The sequence below is a fragment of the Malania oleifera genome, chromosome 3 (genome assembly GCF_029873635.1).
Source record: "Malania oleifera isolate guangnan ecotype guangnan chromosome 3, ASM2987363v1, whole genome shotgun sequence".
In the NCBI taxonomy this organism is placed as follows: Eukaryota; Viridiplantae; Streptophyta; class Magnoliopsida; order Santalales; family Ximeniaceae; genus Malania; species Malania oleifera.
This window is the reverse complement of record NC_080419.1, coordinates 126,673,203-126,695,894: the sequence shown is the minus strand read 5'-3', so window position 1 is coordinate 126,695,894 and position 22,692 is coordinate 126,673,203. Positions and strand designations below refer to the sequence as shown.

Here is a 22,692-nt window from a genome sequence, read left to right as displayed (position 1 = left end):
TCGAGAGGAACCTGAGGTGAGACATTTACAGACAGGTGGCGGTACTGAGGATCCATGATTTTGCAGAATTGGTTGATAGGGCCACTATAGCGGAGGAGAGTCTATCTAGAGAGACGGAGACACAGAGTCAGAGGAAGAGGACTGCGCCCTCGAATTTTCAGGCGGGTCCTAGCCGAGGCCCTTTACGAGGAGGTAGATCTGGTGGAGGCCAAAGACAGATGGTTGAGCACAGGGGATTTCAGGGCAGACATCTTCCTGCCATTTGCCCTAGATGCGGACAGAGACATCCTAGTGAGTGCTGACTGGGGGAGAATGTTTGTTATCGCTGTGGGAGGCCGGGTCATATGGCTCGATCGTGTCAGATGCCATCAAATTATACACAGGCTCCCAGGTCGTTTTGAGGTGGATATCAGAAGCCCCGCGATGGTCAGCAAAGGAACACTGCGCTGGCGAGGGTCTACGCGTTGACACCGGGAGACGCTGAGACGGCTAGAGACGTGGTCACAGGTACTCTTACTACTTTACCATATAAAATGATTGTTTTGTTTGATACAAGTGCCACCCACTCTTTTATATTGGTGGGATATGTGAAGATAACTGGAATAGAGACACAACCATTAGATATAGAATTGTCTGTGGGTACGTCGATGGGATCTGCGGTTAGATGCAGGAGGGTACTCTAGAATTTTTCAGTAAGTATTCAGAAGAGAGTGCTATTAGCCGATCTTGTGGTTCTTGATATGCAGGGGTTTGATGTGATACTGGGCATGGATTGGCTAGCAACTTATCACACAAGTATTGATTGTCATCTGAAGGAAGTAATTTTCAGACCCCTAGTGGGCCAGAATTTAGATTTACGGGTTCACACGTGCGTGCTTTGCCACAGCTGGTGTCGGCTATTCAGGTGAGGAGACTACTACAGGATGGTTGTCAGGGGTATGTCGCATACATAAGAGAATTGCCAAAAGAAGCATTGAGACAAGCTGATATACCAGTAGTGAGAGAGTTTTCAGAAGAATTACCTGGTTTGCCGCCTGATCATGAGATTGAGTTCACTATAAACTTGTTGCCGGGATCTGCACCAGTATCTAAAGTACCATACCGTATGGCTCCGGTCGAGTTGAAGGAACTGAAAGATCAGTTACAGGAATTATTGGATAAAGATTTTATCAGACCTAGTATGTTGCCCTGGGGAGCGCCAGTTCTGTTCGTAAAAAAGAAAGATGGAACCATGAGGTTGTGCATCGATTATAGGGAGATAAATAAATTGATAATCAAGAATAAATATCCTCTCCCTAGGATCGATGATTTATTTGATCAGCTCCAGGGGACCTAGGTTTACTAAAAAATTGATCTGCGGTCAGGCTACCATCAGGTGAAAGTTAAATCAGAAGATATTTCGAAGACCGCATTTCGTACCAGGTATGGGCATTACGAGTTCTTAGTGATGCCATTCGGGTTGACTAATGCACCAGCAATATTTATGGATCTAATGAATCGTGTGTTTCATTAGTATTTGGACCATTTTGTGGTTGTGTTCATTGATGATATACTGGTCTACTCGAGGAGTTTTGAGGAGCACAAGCATCATTTGAGGATGGTGTTGCAGATATTGAGAGAAAGGAAATTATATGCAAAATTTAAAAAGTCTGAATTTTGGTTAAAACAGGTCACATTTCTCATCCATGTGATCTCGGAAGCAGGTGTATCAGTTGATCCAAGTAAAATAGAGGCAGTGGTGAGTTGGGAAAGGTCGGGAACTGTTCAGGAAGTTAGGAGTTTTTTGGGATTAACAGGTTATTATCGGAGTTTTGTGGATGGTTTCTCCAAGCTATTAGGTTCATTGACACGACTTACGAGGAAAAATGTAAAATTTGAATGGACTGATGACTATGAGCAGAGTTTTCAAGAGTTAAAGCAACGGTTAGTTTCAGCTTCAGTACTGACTATTCCTTCAGAGGAGGATGGGTTTGTAATATACAGTGATGCCTCTTTGAAGGGTCTTGGATGTGTGTTGATGTAGTACGACAGGGTCATTGCATATGCGTCTAGACAACTTAAAGAATATGAGAAGAATTATCATGTCCATGATTTAGAGCTTGCTGCAGTGGTGTATGCTCTCAAGATCTGGAGACATTATTTATATGGTGGAAAGTGCGAGATTTTCACGGGTCATAAGAGTTTGAAATATTTCTTTACCCAGAAAGAGTTGAATATAAGGCAAAGAAGGTGGCTAGAGCTTATTAAAGACTATGATTGCACGATTAGTTACCACCCAGGAAAAGCAAATGTAGTGGCTGATGCTCTAAACTGGAAATTAAGGAGATCTGTACTGGCAGCTATGGAGATTCAACACTCAATTCTGATGGATTTGAAGAGGCTCAGTATAGAATTGGTAGAGAAGAGTCCTCTGGAAGTTATTGCCAATCTAGTGGTTCAGCCTACAATATACGAAAGGATTAAAGCAGTTCAGGGCGATGATGCAGAATTGGCAGAGGTGATGGTTAGAGTACGGGATGGTCGGGGAGAGGAATTCAGCATATCAGATTATGGAGCTCTGCAATTTCGTACTAGGCTATGTGTTCCTGCAGATACTAAAATCAGGAGAACTATACTGGAGGAGGCTGACAGATCCCTATACACGGTCCATCCCGACAGTACTAAAATGTTCAGGGACCTGCGAGAGTATTTCAGGTGGAGTGGAATGAAGAGGGAGATAGTCGAGTTTGTTTAGCAATGCTTGACGTGTCAACAGGTTAAAGCTAAGCACCAGAGGCCGGCAAGACAGTTGCAACCATTGTTCATTCCAAAATGGAAATGGGACCACTTTTTGATTGACTTCGTTACGGGGTTACCACCAGTGCGACAGGGACTGAATGCGATTTGGGTGGTTGTAGATCGTCTTACAAAAATTGCTCATTTCATCCCTATTAAAATCGGTTATTCCATGGACAGACTGGCAGAGATATATGTTCAGGAAATAGTTCATGTTCATGGAGTACCAGTATCCATAGTCTCGGACCGAGATCCTCAGTTTACTTCACGATTCTGGAAAAGTTTTCAGGAGGCTATGGGTACGAAGTTAGCTTTTAGTACTGCTTTTCATCCCCAGACAGATGGTCAGATAGAGAGGACGATATGTTGAAAGTTTCTTTTAAAAAAAAAAAAAAAATTCACTCACATCATATTAAATTATTGCACGATCTCAGTACAAAACAAGTATTGAATATTTTTTGTTTACAATGCTACATCACACAAAAAATAACCTAACTATTTAAATAGCTTATACAACTATCAAATAACAACCTTTTGTATGTATGTCTTTGAAAATTATATGGGCTACTTTTCATGTTGTAGTGGGGGCAAGTTTGTTCTTTTGGGGGAAGTTTACTCATTAGATTAAAAAATTCACCTAACTAATTATATGTCGTACTAAAAACATTCATACACTTTCAAAGCTTAAATTTACTTAGACTAAAAGTCTAAGAGGTCAAATTATATGCTTGAAAACAATAAAGCGTTTTTGAAATTGTGTTTGAAAACTATGGTACAAGTAGCCATTAAAAAAGTTCATTGTTTCACCCCCTTTTTTTGGTATTTATAAATTTTTGTCCCATGATAACTAAGTGCTTAATTGTAACTATTTTTATTGCCTGTAAAGACCCCCCATGAGTTCTAGGTTTAATTATCTAATCTCATTTAAAAAAATAAATTTAAGAAAAGTAATATTTATGACTAGTGTATATCATAATTTTACAATAACAAATAAGTATAACTATAGACAAATATTATCATTTTGTTTTAAAAGAAATACGTAAACTACATTGGTCAATTATACTGAACTAAGATTAAATAAGATTATTCAATATAAGATTATTTTGTTTTCAGGAGGCTATGGGTACGAAGTTAGCTTTTAGTACTGCTTTTCATCCCCAGACAGATGGTCAGATAGAGAGGACGATATGTTGAAAGTTTCTTTTAAAAAAAAAAAAAATTCACTCACATCATATTAAATTATTGCACAATCTCAGTACAAAACAAGTATTGAATATTTTTTTTTTACAATGCTACATCACACAAAAAATAACCTAACTATTTAAATAGCTTATACAACTATCAAATAACAACCTTTTGTATGTGTGTCTTTGAAAATTATATGGGCTACTTTTCATGTTTAGTGGGGGCAAGTTTGTTCTTTTGGGGGAAGTTTACTCATTAGATTAAAAAATTCACCTAACTAATTATATGTCGTACTAAAAACATTCATACACTTTCAAAGCTTAAATTTACTTAGACTGAAAGTCTAAGAGGTCAAATTATATGCTTGAAAACAATAAAGCGTTTTAGAAATTGTGTTTGAAAACTATGGTACAAGTAGCCATTAAAAAAGTTCATTGTTTCACCCCCTTTTTTTGGTATTTATAAATTTTTGTCCCATGATAACTAAGTGCTTAATCGTAACTATTTTTATTGCCCGTAAAGACCCCCCATGAGTTCTTGGTTTAATTATCTAATCTCATTTAAAAAAATAAATTTAAGAAAAGTAATATTTATGACTAGTGTATATCATAATTTTACAATAACAAATAAGTATAACTATAGACAAATATTATCATTTTGTTTTAAAAGAAATTCGTAAACTACATTGGTCAATTATACTGAACTAAGATTAAATAAGATTATTCAAAATAGGATGATTAAATATTTCAATTTAATATGTGCATCACGCCAAATTCTAAAATTTTAATGTATAGAAACAAATTTGTTGGTGCTATTCGTTACAAGTGGCATATTGTTATGTATTGATATAACTAAGTTATGAGTATTGATACTCTTAATGATCTACATATGAGATATAGTCCATAATATTTAATTGAGATACTTATTTATAATTAAAATAATTTGAGAATATTTACTCAACACCATTCACTTGCAACCATTTGACCAATTTATTTATTAATGTATTATAATGCTATCTATTTACATTGCATTCGATGAAATACATATTTATAATTTACCATTTACAGGGACTATCAGTTAGGCTAAGGTATTTGAATACGTCCATTTGACTTATAATTTTATGAGTTTACACCTAATTTTGACCCTAAATGAATATTAAGTTTGACTTAACCTAACCTAATTTGAATTTGATCAACGTGAAATACATACTTATAAATTATCAGAATTATTTTTAATAAATATAACTTAAAAATTAATATTAATCCAAAAATTTGATGTTAGGGCTCCATTTTACCTTTATAACATTTGCCTTTTAAATTGAGCTGCTGCATCTATTGTCTTAATTATTTTCATATGTACAATATTGTAAGTCTCAAGCCTATACAGGAGGGCTTCTTAAACAAACAACACTAGAAAGGAAAACAAAGCAATGACAAGCCTAGAATAAAGGCTCTTAATGTCGCCAGTAAAAAAACCTAAAAGATGCCAACATTGTAAGAGATAGAATTATAATAAATTAGACACTAGGCTCTTAACTCGCCACTTGTAGATAGTAAAAAAATCTAAAAGATGCTAACATTGTAAGAGATAGAATTATAATAAATTAGACAATTTCAATATGGAAGATAATAATGCCATTAGCATTTATACTCAAATAGATTTAATGAAACACTTTAATATAGTGTTTGGGAGTATAGATTTTAGGGTTCATATTTGAATTTGAAAGAATCTCAATACAAATTTGCATCACATATTTACCCAAATCCACAAATTTTAATATAAGGTATGAATCCATACTTCCAAATGAGGGGTTCAAGACAATTTAAAAAAAAAAAAAAACCGGACAAAAATAAAAGCCAAACTAATTTCTCTTAACTAGGGCAGTTAAAGTTATTTTTTATGAAAGTTTAACTACACAAAAATAAAGTATTAGTGTTAGATAGGTGCATTAAAAATGAAAGAGGAAGGGTAATTTATATTAATATAAGAGAACTAGTTGATGAAACTTAAAGGCGAAAAATATAATAATATTTAAAAACAGGATCAAAATGTAGAAATTAAACGTAAAAAACTGTCAAAAGTATAGGAGACAAGTAAAGACTTAATAAAGATAAACATAGAATAAATAATAATTTATACACCACAATATATAGAAAATAATGAGAAAAGATATATTTAAACTTTCTACAGTTAAAGAAAAAAAGAGTATAGATTTAGATATAATATCAATTGTGTAAAATAAATGATAGTGTTTTAGTTAAAAGAAGAATATATGAAAGGAAGATGGTGAATTTATTTAATAAGTTATATTTAACGAATATTAAGTAGCAAGTTTAAACATAATTTAAACAAGAATAACAAATGAATTTAACAAAATCAAAATAATAAAAATTAAGAAAATGCAGGGGAGGGAAAACACATCTAGCCATATAGAAAACTAAAATAGATATTCAAAATTACAACTACTATAAAATGTATAGTCATCCAATAAAACTTTTGTAAAGGACAATTAAAAAAAGATATTACAGAAAAGGGTTTTAAAAAATCAACTTAATTTTATGCATGAGAACTCAAGAAGTCATATATTATAAAGAAGATAAATGAAAAAGTAAGAAAATAAAGAGAGATTTGCACAAGATTTTTATTAATATAAAGCCCATGTTAGGTTACATAGAAAGTTCTATGATTGGTTTGGAGAGAGAGAGAGAGAGAGAGAGGAGTATAGCGATCATATACATATATTGAAGTTTCTACGATTGGTTTGGAGAGAGAGAGAGAGAGAGAGAGAGAGAGAGAGAGAGAGGAGTATAGCGATCATACACATATATTGAAGATACGCATGATGGACAATAAATAGTGTTGGACTACATGTGGAGAGAGAGAGAGAGAGAGAGAACATGGATTTATAAACATGGCATTAAAGACATCTATGATAGGTAATAAAGAGTGCTAGGGCTATAGTACATGGCATTAAAAACATCTGTGATAGGTAATAAACAGTGCTAGGACTATATATGAAGAGTCTATTCATGACAATAGTACATGAAGGATTGCTCTGCCACTATTGTCTATACACAGACACACATATACATATATATGATTGAAAAATGTTTCACATTGATATATTTTTATAAGCAAGTTGAAGGAGGAAGTAAATACATAGAATTAGAGCAAATTAAGTAAAACAGAGAAATGTTTTAATTGTCTATTGTGATCATTTATAGAATACCATTAAAATTAAAAGAATAGTTCTATAAAATTGTAATTAAACCACTTATAATCAAATAAGAAATAACATATCCAAAAGTAAAAATAAATTTAAAGATAGATGAGTAATATAATTTTAAAAGATATATATTTATGGCAAGCTTAGTGTTTGTAGAAAAGGAGAGATCAATTAAAGCAATTCAGTAACTTGAATCTAAATAGTGAGGAAAGATTTAAGGATACTCCAACTTTTAGAAGATATCACCCTAAATCATTTGTCATGGCATAAGAGGCTCATGAAATACACACCACCTAGTGGGATTTGGAGCTTGATTGTCGTTATTATACTTGTAATTAAACTTAAGAGATTGCATTTGATAAGGTCACCGCATTCTTATGGGAAAGTTGCCCTAACCCAACCCAAACTTACTCAAAAGAATGACCTAAACTTGAACCTAACGCTAAGTTCTGACACACCTTCCCGAAAACGTCATGGTAAACTGAAAAAAGGCGTCTCTGAACAACTGGACTCCTTGCTTTACTACAGTACGGAGAGGGTTGTCACAATGAACTCTCTAGGAAAATTTTGGAAGAAGTTCACCCTAAAAAATATTTTAAAAAATAGAAAAAAAAAAAAACAACAATTAACCAAGGAAATCCCTTTCAATCCCTTCCCATCATAATTCACCAAGCACTCCATATTTCTGATCTCCATTTGACACTTATTCACTTAAACTTACCCCCAGTAAAATGCATTTCCGTTCCTCCAACATCACTCATTTTCATATCCAATTTATCCAATCTCTTGAACTTCTAAATGCTTTTCAGAAATCACCTACTATAGCATAGGTAAAGTACGATCATGGTACTGCATTTTATTATCCAACCCCTTATCATCAAAAATGGTACCCCCTCCAATCTTTCCAATGGTGCTGGATGAACATATAAAAGGTCTTCAAGATCATCCCAGGATTCAGAAACATATCTATATTATTCCTGAATCTCATTCAACAAGAAGCCCCCATCATGCTCAAACTCATGTCACTGCTGTCCGTCTGAAAAATCTCCCCATTTCTTACCCCATCTTCTCTGCTAACTCCATTACTTCCTATATCCTTCGTCTTAGCAAGTGCATAACAGTCAGTACCCTAAAAATGAACATTTCAAAAAAAATATTGCAACATGTCTAAGCATAATAGATTATAGAACACAATCTTGTTAAGTGACAAGCCTCGGAGAGCCCAGTTTACAGCTTACACATCATCAATTCAACAAAGAAAGTGACTTTGTGAATCTCATGCTCAAGTAAAATGGTTCACTTGAGTAGGGGGCAAGGACATCGCTTGCTTGGTCTTCAAAGATTCGAACCTGCTTTTAATTGCGTCCCAAAAGGCAGGTATTGCAATGGTGTCAGGTACCTCCTTGAATGATGGTAGGTAATTCACGTCTACAATGACATGGTCACCACTGCCTTCCTGAACCTGGAAATTAATTCCATGCAACCGAAAAAGAAAAGGTGCAAAAATAAAAATAGCCATGAGAATTTTTATAATAGCAAAAATAAAAGTAGCCAAAGGATTCAAAGGACCCTTTTTTTTTTTCAGCATTCAGAGGAGTTTATAACAGAGAAAGACAATGTCATGGATGTTTGGGCAGTGTAAGAGGGCTTTCAAAATACTTTTATTGAATAATATTACATAATTTATACATACTAAGGGCATAAGTTGGGGAAAATATTTTTTTTTCCATTTTCGGTTTTTAAAAGAATGACAAAGATGGCCCATTGTTTTCTAGTTTCCAATAGTTTTACGAAAAAAGTTCGAAAATCAGAAATCAAGTTGCCATTTTTGCAATTCTTCGAAAATTTGAAAAAATGGAAAATAATATCATATCTGAACAACACCTAAGGAGGACAGTGAAATATTCTTATAGACTAACCAAGTGCAATATTTAAAAAATTATGACTAGTCACACCCAAGGATCAGTCCTTGATAGCCTAACCATTAAATATTGTCTACTTGACGGTGCTGATGACAGTTCAAAAGAACAATGAAGCTTTCAAAAATAATGTCTAATCTCTCTATGTGAGGTTTTATGTGTATTCTGCTTATATACACTAGTTACATTATTGTAGTATATAGCTGTATTATTAACAATCGTATCATGTGTTTGAATCGCACATGCATCATGAAAACAGCACAAAATTATAACGGACATTAAGTAGACTCGTCCACTTGCGGCAAAGCTCACTAACACCTAGATGTTGCTACATGTTTGGTGACACATTTTCCCTTGCAGTATATTACAGAAAGTAATCTCAATCTTTGAATTGAAAGCTCATCCTATTCCTAACTTGCAACAAATCAAATCAAATGACTCCAATCCAATAATGTGCAAGCCCCTGGTCAAAGCAGTCAAAATTTTGCAATTATATTGAGATGCTTTTAAAAAACTAGTATATTTTCAGAATACTTAAAGCTCTCCATGGATTGACTGATCCCATCAGATATTGGACTGGGCCCAATTTCAACAAGCAAACTAGGCATGAGATGAAATAATAGGTTTGGAATCATGTTTTAGTTAACTCTCTTTTTATGCTAGATACTTGATTCAGTTTAAGCATACAGCTATAGTTTACCCAAGAAGAAGTAGGCTTGTTGACTTTGTAATTAAACTTTTTGTTTCACTCATTTAAATGGCAGCAATTGGATAGCATGCATTCAAAGTCCTACAGGACGATGTCCTTCTCATAGATGCTGGACTTGGTTTACCATCAGTTGTGCTTTAATGTTGGGTGGTTTTTTGGAAGAAAGAATAACAAAATTTCAAGGATGGGGCCACATAGATCGGGTTTCAAGGAGGATGTTCTTGTTGTTTGCTGATTGTTGTGGGGTTGGGAATGCATAAGGATATCATTAAGGTCCTGATGCAATACCATTTAAAAATTTACAATGGTGGACCTGTGGACTGCTTAAAATAATAAGTTAAAATAGAAAAATGTTTGTGCCACTTACAACAACATCGAAGCCAAAGATGGTCAGATCAAGCCTTCTCCTAAGCCATATGGCAGCATCTGTCACTAGATCAAGATCAATAAACTGATTACTGTCCTTGGAGCAAACACCATCTCCAACATTCTGGTTTTCTTTATCAATCGGTAAAGATTTTAGGCTGCAACAAGAAATCAGCAGAGTGTGGGTTTGGCAAACATGAATTAGCGAAATGCTTAAAACGAGAAGTGGAGAAAGAAATAGAAATGAATACCGCAGGGTACCTGTCAAAGACCAGAGGTTTGAATCCATGTTTTTCAGATAATTTCATCAAAACATCAGCGTTAGGTGTAGATTTCTTAGCAGCATAGAAAACTCTCTCACCCAAAACGTAAAATTTGAATATAGAAGATGAATGATCCACGTATTCCTGCAGATCCAGTCATTCTAAATTTCACACTAAAGAAAACATCCATCACACCAACAGTAGCCACATATACAGGTTCTACAACAACAACAACAAAACCAAGCCTTAAGTCCCACTAGGTGGGGTCGGCTATATCTCCTCCCAAGTTATTTTAGTTCTACCCTTCCCCCTTCTACTACCACCCATAGAAATTAACTCACTCTTCCTCACTGGTGCACTATGTAGCCTACGTTGCAAGTGTCCATACCACCTTGAGTCGTCCCTCCCTTATCTTTTATAGGAGTTACACCTAACTTACCGTGAATATGTTCATTCCTTAATTTATCTTTCAATGTTATACCACTCATCCATCTAAGCATTCTCATCTCGGCAAAGCCACATATACAGGTTCTTTAGGGAATAAATAAATAAATAACAACAACAACAACAACAACTACATGTGAGCAATGATACCTTATTTGTGTTCATGTTAGACTGTTAATTTGCATCTAATGCATAGGAAACATGAAACAGAGTTTACATCAACATAAACCAACCATGTTTCATGATGTTTGGCTTCATCATTCTTGCCCATCAGATTGACATGTCTAAAGCATAGAAAGAGGGAATGCGAAAGAAGATTATATAGACATGTTTCAACCAACCAAGATGAAAAAGATAACATTTTTCTCAAGCAAATCACATGCTTTGTTATGAGATAAGAGTGCCCAAGCTCTATGGAAATCTTTGGCCTAAAAAATAATAATAATAATTAGCTGCACTAGTCCTCTTTCACATCCCCACCCCACCATTGCCTTCTTATTAAGTTGACCGGGTGAATGTCAAATATTTTGTGAATGGCCGAATGAATTGGCCTTGAGTTCTGTATATTATATATAGACTTTACAAGAATGCTATACATGGAAAATAAATAAGGTCTAGCATGATTCTAGCCCTATACAAGAGAACTATAATTTGTCAAGACCCATACATGTAAACGAAATATATGCTAACTGTGCAAAATAATGAATGGAAATATAAAGAAATAAATGTGGGCTGAAGTAAGGAAAGAAATCTTTTGCTTTTCTGTTTGCTGTTCCGTAGACAACCCCCCTCAAATTGATGCGGGTTGATCAACAAGCATCAATTTGCCACTTTGGAAGCAATGTCGATGACGAGTGAAAGCCTTGGTGAAGATATCCGCAATTTGTAATTCAATGGAAATGTGGGAAAGAGTGATAACATAAGCTTCAAATGCTTCATAGATAGAGTGACAATCGACTTCAATATGCTTCGTGCGCTCATGATAGACAGGATTGGCCATGATCTGGATAGCACTCGTATTATCGGCATGTAGAGGTGTAGGATCGATCTCAGAAAAATCTAGCTCAGCAAGCAAGCCTTGAAGCCAAATAATTTCAGAACAAGCAAGAGACATCGCCCGATATTCAAATTCCTTCGATGACTTAGAAACTCTATCTTGCTTCTTACTCTTCCAAGAGATCAATGCATCACCTAAGAACACACATCAACCAGTGATGGAGCGATGTGTATCCGCACAACCAGCCCAATGAGCATTGCTATAAGCAGCAAGGCAAGTATAATTGCCTACAGGGAAGAATAAATCAGGGCAAAAGTGCCCTAGACATAGTGTATGATCCTACGGATAGCAGCCAAATGAAGATGACGAGAAGTCTGAAGAAACTGGTTGACTTGCTGTACAACAAAAGAAATGTCTAGTCTAGTAATGGTGAGATACACAAGACTAACCCACCAACTTCTGGTATAAATTGGGATCAGCAAGTAAATCACCCTCCTCTTTGCGAAGCTTGACATTTAATTCCATGGGAGTATCAACAAAATACCCTTCTAAAGGCTAATTGTGGCCACCAAGTCCACCAGCATACTTTTGTTGATTGAGTGAAATACCTGAGGGACTATGATTCACCTCAAGACCAAAAAAATATGAGAGAGACCCAAGATCTTTCATATGAAAGGACTCAGAGAGATGAGTCTTGAGCTGAGCAAGTAAAGCCGAACGGAACCAGTAATCACAATATCATCAACATAAACCAAAAGAACAACAATACCCATCTCTGATTTCCGAAGAAACAATGAAGTGTCATACTTGCTTCGCTAGAATGAAAATTGTAATAAAGTGGTGTAGAATTTATCAAACCATGCCCTTGGAGCTTGTTTGAGACCATAAAGAGAACGACGAAGCTTACACACATGTGAAGTCGAAGAGGGAAACAAGCCCAGAGGTGGCTTCATATAAATACACTCTTTAAGATCCCCGTGAAGAAAAGCATTGTTGACGTCCATCTGATGTAGTGGCCACTCACTGGAAGCAGCAATAGCTAGAATCGTACGAACAGTAGTCATCTTAGCCACAGGAGCAAAGGTCTCTTCATAATTGACACTATATTCCTAATTATTCCCAAGTGCAACAAGGCAAGCTTTGTAACGATCCAGACTTCCATCAGATCGGACCTTGACTAAGTAAACCCATTTACAACCTAGAGGAACAATGGTGGGAGGACAAGGCACAATGTCCCAGGTGTGATTGGCCTCTAAGGCGGCAATTTCTTCCTGCATAGCTTGTCACCAACAATCATGCTTGGCAGCGTGTGAGTAGGAAGTGGGAATATCTAAATTGGACAATGCAGTCGTAGGAGCTGAAACAGAGTTACCATAACTTGAAGAGGGAAACCCATACTTGTTCGGAGGTATAGACACTCAAGAAGAGTGACGTACCAAAGGCTCTGGAGGTGTTGCAACTAAATGAATCTAGAGCGTGGTAGGATTAGATATCAGATGAGCTACCGAAAGATACTGTGGGCGGGGGCGCCGCGTATACACAACACTTGGTTTAAAATGAGAACTGACTGGATGAGGATTCGAGAACTGCTCCTCAAAGGAGAGGAGAATCACAGTAGGAGAGGAAGGTACAGAGGATATAGGAAAGAAATGTTGATTTTCAAAAAAAATAACATTCCTAAAAATGCGTGTACGATGTAATGTAGGATCATAGCAAACAAATCCCTTGACACACATTGTATCCTACGAATGCACATCGAACAGATTGAGTAGATAATTTATGTCGCTCATGAGGAGGTAAATGAACAAAACATATACAACCAAAGGTACAGAAGTTATCGTAACTAGGTTGCTTAGCAAATAAATGGAAATAGTGAGACTCCATGAGTAGGACTTGAGAAGGTAAATGATTAATCAAGTAACAGTTTTCAAAGCCTCAACCCAGAACAAGGATGGAACAAAGGATTCCAACAAGAGAGTATGGACTACATCTAGAAGATGACGATATTTCCGTTCGGCTACTCCATTTTGTTGGGGAGTAGCAAGACATGAACGTTGATGAATAATGCCTTTAGAAGCCAAAAATGTATGAAACTCAGTAGACAACATATTCACCACCAGAATCTGTGTGTAATGTCTTAATAGAAGCAAAAAATTGATTGTCAACATACGCTAAAAACTCAGTGAAAGTACGAGAAACCTCAGATTTAGAGCGAAGAAAGTAAACCCAAGTAAAACTACTAGCATGCAAAGGGAAGGGAAGAGTTTTGCGTTTACCAAGTTTGCAAGAGGCACACCCAAGAGATAAAGAAGAACGTTCTTTATTACCAAGTAAACCAAAGTTCAATACAAGAGACAAGATCTGAGCATTGCGATGACCTAAACGATGATGTCACACCATAATAAGATCTGAAAGATTATTACAAGTAAAAGACTTAATAGAATAAACTGGAGAACGTGCTAGAATAGGCAAAAGTAGTGGAAACAAGCGCCCCACTTTAGGTCCCTTCGTGATCGGCTCCCACGTTACTTGGTCCTGCACAACACAACCATTACCAAAAAAATTAACAGCACAATTGTTATCAACTAATTGACCAACGGAAATAAGATTGGTGGAAATCTGAGGAGCAAGAAACACATTAGTGAACTTAGAAGAGGCATCTCCGATAGTAGCTACTGGCAAAGAACTGCCATTGGCAGTCTGAATAGTAGATTGACCAGCATAGGGCCGAACATGACACAAGGTAGTGGGATTATTCGTCTTGTGATTAAAGGCACCCGATTCCACATACCAGATATTAGTAGAATTGTTACCTTGGAGCCCCATTGCTGATAATGCTGAAATTAGCATCTATGGCACTATTTTGGGTGTGCAGTAATTCGCTAAAGGAGGTGTAGGAACAGAGAAGTCACTTGAACAAGATCTAGGGGCCGCAAAAGTCACTATGGGGGGGTACACTAACAGAAATCTGGAATGCCTAGGCCTAACGATTCTATGGGCGGATACGACATTCTTTGATAATGTGACCCTTCTTCTTGCAATAAGAGCAGAATTTCTTGGAACAATTAGAAGCGATATGTCCAAATTCTTTGCAGCAAAAACACTGCAAAGTGCTAGAATGCGTAGGCGGTCCTCGTCGTTAAGCAGCATAAGCCACATGGACAGACCTGAAACTACCATGAGATTGTGCCAGAGTAACTTGAGTACTAAGTCGTTATTCTTCACGAAGTAACTCACCAAAACAAACATCCATAGAAGGAACATGAGAGTGATTTAGCAGAGACGAGCGAATAGATTCATACTCGGGACGGAGTTTCATAAGAAACTGATCACGACGAGTAGTCTTGTGAAGACGTTGAATAATGGGAAGAGAAGCAACAGGAACAACCGCAGTAACCAGATAAGAATGTTCATTAAAAAGACTCAGAAACCCCGAATAATAGTCTTGGATGGAACGATTGTCATGTAGAAACATGACAATCGCATGCTTCAACTGAAAACGACAGGCACCGTTATCTTGATGATATACTGTTTTTAAATAATCCCACATGGATTGAGCGGTGCGATAAGGTCGCAAGTTGGGAACAATATGTGACTCAACCAAGCCAAGAAGCCAAGCCATAATCCGAGCATCAAACACAGCCCATGAAGGACAAGCTGTGGACTCCTAGGATTTATCAAGATTGGGTGCACAATCCGTGCCATCAATATGACCCCAAAGATCTTTTTCCTTTAGGAAAAGTTCAAACTGAAAAGACCATGTAGAATAATTGTTGCCCGTAAACTTGGCACACACAGGTGCAGAGTCCCTGCTAAATAATCGAGAAAATCGAGAAGCCCAAAAAAAAACAGGCTGTGCCGAAAGAAACAGACCACCAGAAAATCTAAAGGCCCAAAATAAACAAGGCAGGTACAAAGAAAAACCAAGAATAACCTCCCTGAACTAAAAAATTAAATCTTGAACCAAAAAACTGCACTAAAAATTAAATCTTGAACCAATAACCTGCTGTGCCGAGAAGATGAGTGCCAGAAACAGCAACAGAAAGTTGTTGCCTGCTTGCTGAAGGTCACAAACAGCAACAAAAACTGGAGAAATAAGTGGCAAACCAGAAAATTCTGTGCCTGCTTGCCGAAAGTCACAAGCCTGCTTGCCGAGAATCACAAACGACAACAAAAACTGGAGAAATAAGTGGCAAACCAGAAACCTGCTGTGCCTACTTGCCGAAAGTCAAACAGCAACAGAAAACTGTTGCCTGCTTGCCGAGAATCACAAGGACATAAACTGGAGGAATAAATGAGAACCAAGAAACCTGCTGTGCCGACAGCCACGCAGCCACAGAAGTACGGAAAGAAAAGAGAAAAAATTCCCGAAAAACAAAACCACAACAGCCACGAAACCAAGAAGACAAAAAAAAAAATCAAAGGGAAAAAAAATCTAGCAGTTGGCTGGCTCTGATACCATGTCAAGTATTTTGTGAATGGTCGAATGAATTGGCCTTGAGTTCTGTATATTATATATAGACTTTACAAGAATGCTATACATGGAAAGTAAATAAGGCCTAGCATGATTCTAGCCCTATACAAGTAAACTATAATCTGTCAAGCCCTATACATGTAAACTAAATATATGCTAACTGTACAAAATAATGAATAGAAATATAAGGAAATAATTGTGGGCTGAAGTAAGGAAAGAAACCTTTTGCTTTGCTGTTTGCTGTTCCATTGACAGTGAATACAGCACTACCCTACAATGCTCATTTAACAGAATAATCCTTCAACAAGTCATTTCAACTATCCTAACAAAAGGCCCTATTCAAAGTCAAAAAAAAGTTTCTTTGGTACTTTTTCCCGAGCATTTTAAAGCCTGAGATAAGCATTGACAATTGACACATATAATTATCATTATGACAATACCATTACAAAATGCACCCTCCAGCCACTGACTTTGAATGACCATCTCCCATTGTAAGCAGTTACAAGTATATAATTGAAAGCAAACCCAATATTTCATGGTTGAAAATTGAAATACGATAGAATGTGAAAACAATAATAAACTATGATTACTGCAAAATAGAACTAAACAAGCTATCATTGTAAAAGAAACAACTTACTCACCTGAACAACAGCTGGAAGAGGAGTACTCAAATCTTTATAATCTTCAACCTTAAAGACAATTGCCTGCAATAAAATATCAAGCCTTTTTACACACAATAAAGAGATTGAAAGTTTGGATTATTATCGCTGAACATTTGCAAAGTAAATTACATGAAAAAGATCAACACCAACACTAAAGGTTATAAAAATGCCATAGTAAGTTCAAGCGATCAATCTAGTTGGTTGTCTGGGTGCTTGCCAAGCAAATTTCATAACCCAACAAGTTCACCCATTTTGCAGCAACATGCAAAAACAAATATGAAGTAATTTTCTCTTAGAAAGACTATAAACTTAATCATCCACTAGTGGAAGCATGAAAGCAAAATGATTGCAAGCTTATTGAGTCTGTCTAACACTATGATCTTCATCTAATACTACGATCTTCTTTGCATATAGTATCTAATCTTCACAATAGACCTAAAGCAACAAAGAACATGGACCTCAGTTACACCTCACAACAATCTCATCTCTTTTCTTCTTTTATTCAAATGGTATTCCAGACAGTAGCATTCACCCTTGCTGAATGGAACAAATTTCTTGATAAGCCAGTAGGTAATATTTGTAAATGCAAATAACTTATTTGAGAGGGTTTTTAAACTCATGGAAAAAAAAAAATTTCATAACATTCATTAGCATCTTGACAGCTCTTTCTAGTCACTCCTTAAAGATTGAAAGTTCCATTGTAATTATTGACCTTCTATCATGTGCATGTTTGTTTCAATTTTTTTATCTCCTTGAGTATCAATAAAAGCCTAACAAAGTCTTCTTGAAGGTTTAAAGATATTATCATCAAAGAATGAGATGCAAGACCATAAGAAAATAGTAGGATCCTTTCAGACATAAAGCAATTTCAAGTATTGTTTCTCATAAATTCTGTTGCAGTGAAGGGAATTGTTCCATCAAAACAATTATTGCAATAATCTGAAGAGAAAAGTGAATCTGCATCCCCAACCATACATATCAGAGTAAAGCATGCCTAACAACCGAGGCAAGCACCTAGATAGGACTAATGTTGGGTGCCTAATTGCCTGGGCAGCTGGGTGCTATCCTTGCCAACAGAAAGAAACGAAAAAAGGGCAGCTCAGTGCACAAAGCTCCCATATATGCAGGGTCTGGGGAAAGGGCAGACCCCAAAATGGAAAATCATCAATAAGAAAATGATATGGTAAAAAAAAGTTTACTTTTTTAAGGATTGGAAATCAGATCAAGGCCTTAAGCCTTTATACTGTATGCCCAAACATTGGATAAACAGCTCTCAAGATCACTTCAAAATCCTACCAGCAGATTACACGAATGAAGTAAATTATACTTGTAAACTATGTAAGATATATATTTTTATATGAACACTAGAAAAATAAGGGGAACATAATTCTATAGTCAAAACAATTGAAAACCCATTCAATTTCAATGAATCCACTAGTATAAACGTAAATTTTTAATATCGTGACCAAAGTCCTTGGCACTCGTTGAAGTATTGTGTAAATTGGAAGACTTAAATCACAACGATAGGTCCCTCCCTCCATTTATAATATATGTCAAGTACATAACAAGGACCTCATTACCTTTACTAGCTTACCCTTAATAACATAGCAATAGCACATTTTAAAAATGCTAAATGACCAAAATAACCAATAATAGCACTAAGAAAGTTCATACCATACTGTGAGCATCAGCTACACCACAAGCAATTTGAGGTTTTACTATGCTTGGCAGAGTTAAATTAGCTTCCAATAGTCTTTGTCCCAAATCAGGCTCATTGAAATCATCAATCTGCACATTTAATCTCCAACTGTAACTAGATATGTGGAGAAAGTTGGTCAAACTCCAGAAGACTTCATCACATGCAAGTTAAACTACAAGTTGCAATTAGATGAAAATTAAAATTTTGTTACACCACAGCAGCAAATTAAGAGTGATAACTTACAGGAGGTTATAATAGAAATTAGAATGCAGCCAATTAAAAATGGCCAGAAAGTAACTATTCACTCCATTAATTTGTCAAAATAAACACCAGAATAAACTACATACAATTCTAGCAAAGGACCTTTAGAAAATGGGGGCCTCTTATTGTCTTGCAACCTTCCTTGTTGAGATCCTCCAAGTCATGTAAAATCTGTTGAATTTTCAGCCGATCTAATACAGGATAAATGTTCTTCAGCGGATCAATTGAACAGAAATCTGGGTAATGTGCCATATACCTGTCTAAAAACCAAAACTTTGATGACGATGATGATGGGAGAATTTAAATTTATAAGCAAGGAAAACAAAATGGCATTAGATTCCACCCTCTAAATGCCTCTTCAAAAATTCTTTTGTCAAAGTATCACCTATATCATGTTAATTTCAATGTAGCTTTGCACAATGAAAAAAATTGAAAGGGGAAGTATGAAATAGTGGAACAGTTCAAAGGAACAACACCTATGAGACCAAAGACAATAACCTTGGACTGGCCTTTGAAGCAAACGAGGTCATATAGCTGCTAACGTTAAGGGTAGCTCAAAGGGAAAGACAGCAGAGAGGGAGAGATAGATGTCCTTCTCATGGTTTTGAGCTGGTCCACATGGTTGGAACACCCTGCAACTGATAAACTGATCAAATAGTCCAAATCTATTAGATTTAGGACATTGCAGAATCTCCGATTTACAGTTTTTCCAATCTTGAATTTATTCCAATAATGGACTTACATTAATATAACTATAATTATTCAATGGCTAATTATCTCATGCTTGCACCTCTGCAGCAAGCTGGACCTGCCCTGCACGTGCCTGGTATCGACCATAGGATATGTGACAAGATCCTAATCCAAGGATGCTTTAAAGAGTTTCTGCCACATCCTCATGTAGTTTCTTCATAGGATGATCACAACACATACAACTCAATCCTTGCAAATCCCCTATCCTTGCATTATTTGATGCCTTTTGACACACTAGCTAAGCATTGCTGCCACCACCGCCTCCCCCCCCCCCCCCCGGCGGGTGGCCCCAAGAAAGAAAAAAAAAAAAATCCCTAACCTGCCATACCACTTCCTTTAGCTTTCTAAGATTTGTCAGGTTCTCTTCTTTGGACCCCCTCTACTGCTACTATCACCTGTGTGCAACATGATTGACTTCTTTGACTCAAAACATATCTATCCATGAATGATTAGTGAATTGATATTTTTTTTTTTCACAAAAACAGAAGTCCTCCCCCACCCCCCATCCCCCCAAAAAAAAAAAAAAACGGATGAAGGTATAGATGGAGGTAATTGTATAGCTTGGAATTTTGTAAAGAGAATCATATTGGTGACATTGTAGGCTATTTCACTGGTCAAGTTCGTGATGCAGGACAGTTTGAAAACAGGGAATCAGCAAGAAAATGATAGAAAATTAGGAGAAAACCAAAAGAAGATAACAGAAAATAAATGGGAAAAACAAAGAAAGGGAAAATCAAAACAAGATTCAGTTGAAGGTTTTCTTTTTGATAAAAAAGATGATATATATATATATATATAGAGAGAGAGAGAGAGAGAAATTACAATCTAGGGAAGGACATGAGAACCTCAAAAGACAAAATAAAAAACAAACTTGCAGTCTAGCTTAATTCTCAATTCTTATATCTGCCTCTAATGGTTAAACAACAAGCCTTTTTATAGGCTTTCTCCAAAATCTAAATAAGGAAACAATCTTTAGGAAATAATATCAAATCCCTAAAAATTAGACCAGCATATAGTTGTAAAATATTTAAATCACAAAACCCTAGACAATCACAAAGAACTCACTGAGTGCAATCCTCATCATATCAACTACAATTTTTGCTGTATAAAAGTCTAACTGTAGTTATAAAATCTTCTATGATCAATAAGAAACATAAAACTCTAAGCCTTTGATTCTGCAAACCACTTTACAACTATATTGATGATTTTGCTAATCAACAGTCAACCACATGTTGGCATGACAAATGCATCCACCCTACTAATTGTGATGTAAAAGATAGCAAGAAACAGTGGCCTCTCAATTGGCAATATACTTCACAAGTATATGGTCATCATATCATTTAAGATTGCTAAGAAGTGAACTATACTGACAAGATCAAAGACCATTATTTGTTCAAGTTTGGACATAAATTTTGGGTAAATAACTCATTGGCTATTGATCCAGTTTATAACACTAAAAATTGTAGAATAAATAAAGAACTCATTAAGAAAACGGAGGCAAAATCTAGTAGCTATCCTTTCAGAAAATACAATTTTAACAGCTATTCAATGTTGTGTTCTCACAAATAAATTTAATGGAACAAGAAGGCAAGAATTCAGAGAGCCTTTCAACCAAGATTTCCAAATAGAAATAATTTAAATGGAATAATTTGGCCTCCAAAAAAGGAAGTATTGAATGAATATATTGTAGATAATGAGATTCACAAATATCCACAGCATGAATAAGATTCTAAAACAGTTGAGTGTGCTTTAAAAGAAAAGTAACTTTATAATTAATACTCATGCCATAATATAAAGTTATTTCCACTACTTCCAACTCATGTCTAAATGTTTGCTTCACCACAATGTCCCAAAATTTCACCATAGCAGTTGTGTGCACTTTAAAAGAAAAGTAACTTTATAATTGATACTCATGCCATAATATAAAATTATTCCCGCTACTTCCAACTCATGTCTAAATCTTTGCTCAACCACAGTGTCCCAAAGTTTCACAATAGCTTTTAATAACACGATTAAAAGGGGGCAGCCCAGTGCACGAAGCTCCTGCGTCTGCGGGTTTTGGGGAGGGGGCAGACCACGATGGGTCTATGATACGCATCCTTACCTTGAATTTTTGCAAGAGGCTATTCCCACATGCCTCAACCCGTGACCTCTAGCCACTAGGTCACATGGTGACAACTCTACCATTGCGCCAGGCTCCCCTTCCTTCCATTTTTAATAACACAACAGCTCATATAATTTTTTCTATCAGATTTAAAGTTTTCCTTCCATTCATCAAGTGTCTTCTTAGTTTTCAGGAGCTTATGCATAAGAAAACCAAAGTAGGCAATACTATAAAATTTAGCATGGATAAAAAAAAAAGGCACTAAATGTTTGTAACAGAACTTTACAAGTCATATAAACATTGACCAAATTTTTTTAAGATCCAAACAAATAAATTCATTATACAAAATATAAAACCAATTATTCATCATCGTTAGATCACAACTTTACCTAAAAGATTAAGCTGTTAGGTTGTGGGCTACAATATATATCATGATTTAACACTAACCTGCACATGCAACCCAATTGCACATGGAGAGATAAGTAAACAACAAATAACAACCATTATAGAGAATAGCATAATTTTTAACCACCACACGATAAGCAACGGAAATAAGACTAGAAACCAGGACCTCTTGGCAACAATAGCTCTAATACCATGTTAAATAACCACTTTACCTAAAAGCTTAAGCTGCTAGGTTGTGGGCTAACAATGTATATCAAAGCTTTAACCCTCACACATGAGTACAATTTAAAAAATCATGAATTAATTAGGTTTTTAATTATTAATAAATAAAAATGGGAAAAGAGTAAAATGTGTAAGCTTATTCACAAGTGATGATAATGAAGTATCGATGCAAAGTCACCTATTATATATGACTATAGTATTATTAAAGAAAAGGCATATAATAACAACAAG

The 22,692-nt window shown here is 35.9% G+C and overlaps 1 protein-coding gene across 6 annotated transcripts in view; it reads right to left on the bottom strand.

Moving 5' to 3' along the window:
* Positions 1–8,334: 8,334 nt before the first annotated feature.
* LOC131150395 (inositol 1,3,4-trisphosphate 5/6-kinase 4) overlaps positions 8,335–22,692 on the bottom strand; it is a 51,129-nt gene continuing 36,771 nt past the window's right edge. For 4 of the 6 annotated variants that reach the window (XM_058101093.1, XM_058101095.1, XM_058101096.1 and 1 more), the window contains exons 7-12: positions 19,083–19,236; positions 18,695–18,808; positions 17,000–17,062; positions 10,442–10,587; positions 10,182–10,338; positions 8,335–8,648 (exon numbers count right to left, since the gene is read on the bottom strand). In XM_058101093.1, the coding sequence (XP_057957076.1) occupies positions 8,469–8,648; positions 10,182–10,338; positions 10,442–10,587; positions 17,000–17,062; positions 18,695–18,808; positions 19,083–19,236 (814 nt within the window). In that variant the 3' untranslated portion in view covers positions 8,335–8,468. The remainder of the gene's footprint in view (positions 8,649–10,181; positions 10,339–10,441; positions 10,588–16,999; positions 17,063–18,694; positions 18,809–19,082; positions 19,237–22,692) is intronic. The other 2 variants (XM_058101097.1, XM_058101098.1) reach the window with 1 other exon arrangement.